Source organism: Charadrius vociferus, unplaced genomic scaffold (assembly GCF_000708025.1).
Source record: "Charadrius vociferus isolate BGI_N301 unplaced genomic scaffold, ASM70802v2 scaffold61, whole genome shotgun sequence".
NCBI classification, from domain to species: domain Eukaryota; kingdom Metazoa; phylum Chordata; class Aves; order Charadriiformes; family Charadriidae; genus Charadrius; species Charadrius vociferus.
Genome location: NW_009646945.1, coordinates 5189968 through 5191682, shown reverse-complemented (window position 1 = coordinate 5191682; position 1715 = coordinate 5189968). Strand labels below are relative to the sequence as shown.

The window sequence follows — 1715 nt, the reverse complement described above, 5'->3', positions numbered from 1 at the left end:
TGCCCCAGCACGTCCCCGGCGGTGGCGGCATTTCCCGACGGTGGCATCGGCGAAGCCCTTCCCGCGGCCCCCCCCGTGATGTTCCCATGCGCATCGAGAGGGGATCCCACCGGCCTCCTACACACATTTAGTTTGAGCAGTATCGGAATACAACTTCAGCTGAAACTCGGGTGGAATTTAGGACAACAATGTGAAGGATTTGTCAGAGGCAGTAGGATTAAATACTCCGGGAGACAGTAGCGTGAGTTTGACAATTACTAAAATTGGGCAGGACTACGTTTTATTTCTCATCCAAAAGGCAGTAACTCTTGCAGGACTGTGCTGCCCAATAGCTCCTCTTCAGTGAATTAAGGAGAGAAGTGGGACCTCCCGATCACCAAAACCAGCTTCCACAGCAGTGAGCTGGTGAGTTGAACCTGCCTCCAGACCTCGTGAGACACTAGCTGGATTTTCTGATAATTATCTGCACTATAATGACTATTTGCTTACTGAAGTCAATGGCCAAACTTTCATTACAAAGTTTCAGGACGAACGCTCACCTTAGGCTTCTGAGTTTATTATCAATACATACAACTCGTTTTCTGCCTGTATTATCCAGACACACTGACTCCTTTGTTTAAAGGTTATACATTTGCTACCTCCCCTCTATTGTTCAAAATTGTCCAGTATGCTACAAATGATGTTCTGAAATGTGCAGGGGTTCAGACAGACTCACTACCTGATTTTGTTTTCCTTAGCATCATGATTTCGTATGTGGGACACTTGCTAGCAGGGTTAACCTCTGCTGACATATGGTTTCTTCCCCAAAATATACAGATGATAAATACATTGGCAAATCTCCATAAAGGAATATATATCTTCTTTGTTGAGTTTGGCCTTGTTCAGTTGCACTATTCAGTGGACTCACTAAGAAACAGCTGTGAAAAAATGCGAGAAAGTTGAAGATGATTAAAGGAAGAAAAAACAGAGGAAGGAAATGAGGCGACTGAAGAAAAAGGTACAGGAGATGTAAAAAGGAGAGAGGCCAGGCCTACGAGAGAGCAGAATTGTCAACACCTTGAAAGTGGGAGGTTAAGGCTGAGTAACACATCCTTAACATGTGGCAGCTCTCACGCTAGGACACCTTTGGTATCCTCTTTCAGGAACCTGCTTGGGTTATTAGTTTTCCAAAAACCCACAATTAATTTTAATGAAACCATTTTCCTTTTTTAGACCAGCTTCAAAGGGAAAAAGAGGAGGAGTTTCTCTCTCCCCACATCAATGAAGGACAAGTCATAGAATTCCAGAGGAAACTTGCATACTTACCATGGAGAGACGGAGGAAACACACGTTTCTGCTCCATGGCACGTGTACATAGGGCATAAATTGAAATGTAGTATTTTAAAAGCAAACTACTCTCTTCACCTGATCATCCTGAGATACAAAACAAAGATAATAAGGTTATAGCAATTACCTACAGACCCTGACTTACCCGGGGCACACCAAGAGTGTAGCTCTGCAGCAAAGACCTGCTAACACACGAAGTAGTCACACGACCCCTCGTGTACAGCACGGACGTACTCACGAGTTTTACATAAATTACTGTTTTAAAATACTAAAGAAAGCCATGTCATCTCCATCCCGCGCGCAGGGAACCACACAGCAGGCCCATGGCCATGTCCCGGGCGCCCTGCAGCCCCCCACCCCACCCCAGCCACGGCCTTGGGCCGGGCCCG

General features: G+C 45.7%; 1 protein-coding gene across 1 annotated transcript in view; it reads left to right on the top strand.

Annotated features, from left to right (window-relative positions):
* Window positions 1–1306: 1306 nt before the first annotated feature.
* MTPAP (mitochondrial poly(A) polymerase) overlaps window positions 1307–1715 on the top strand; it is a 14074-nt gene continuing 13665 nt past the window's right edge. The window contains exon 1 of the mRNA XM_009895110.1: window positions 1307–1349. Coding sequence (XP_009893412.1) covers window positions 1307–1349 — 43 coding nt within the window. The remainder of the gene's footprint in view (window positions 1350–1715) is intronic.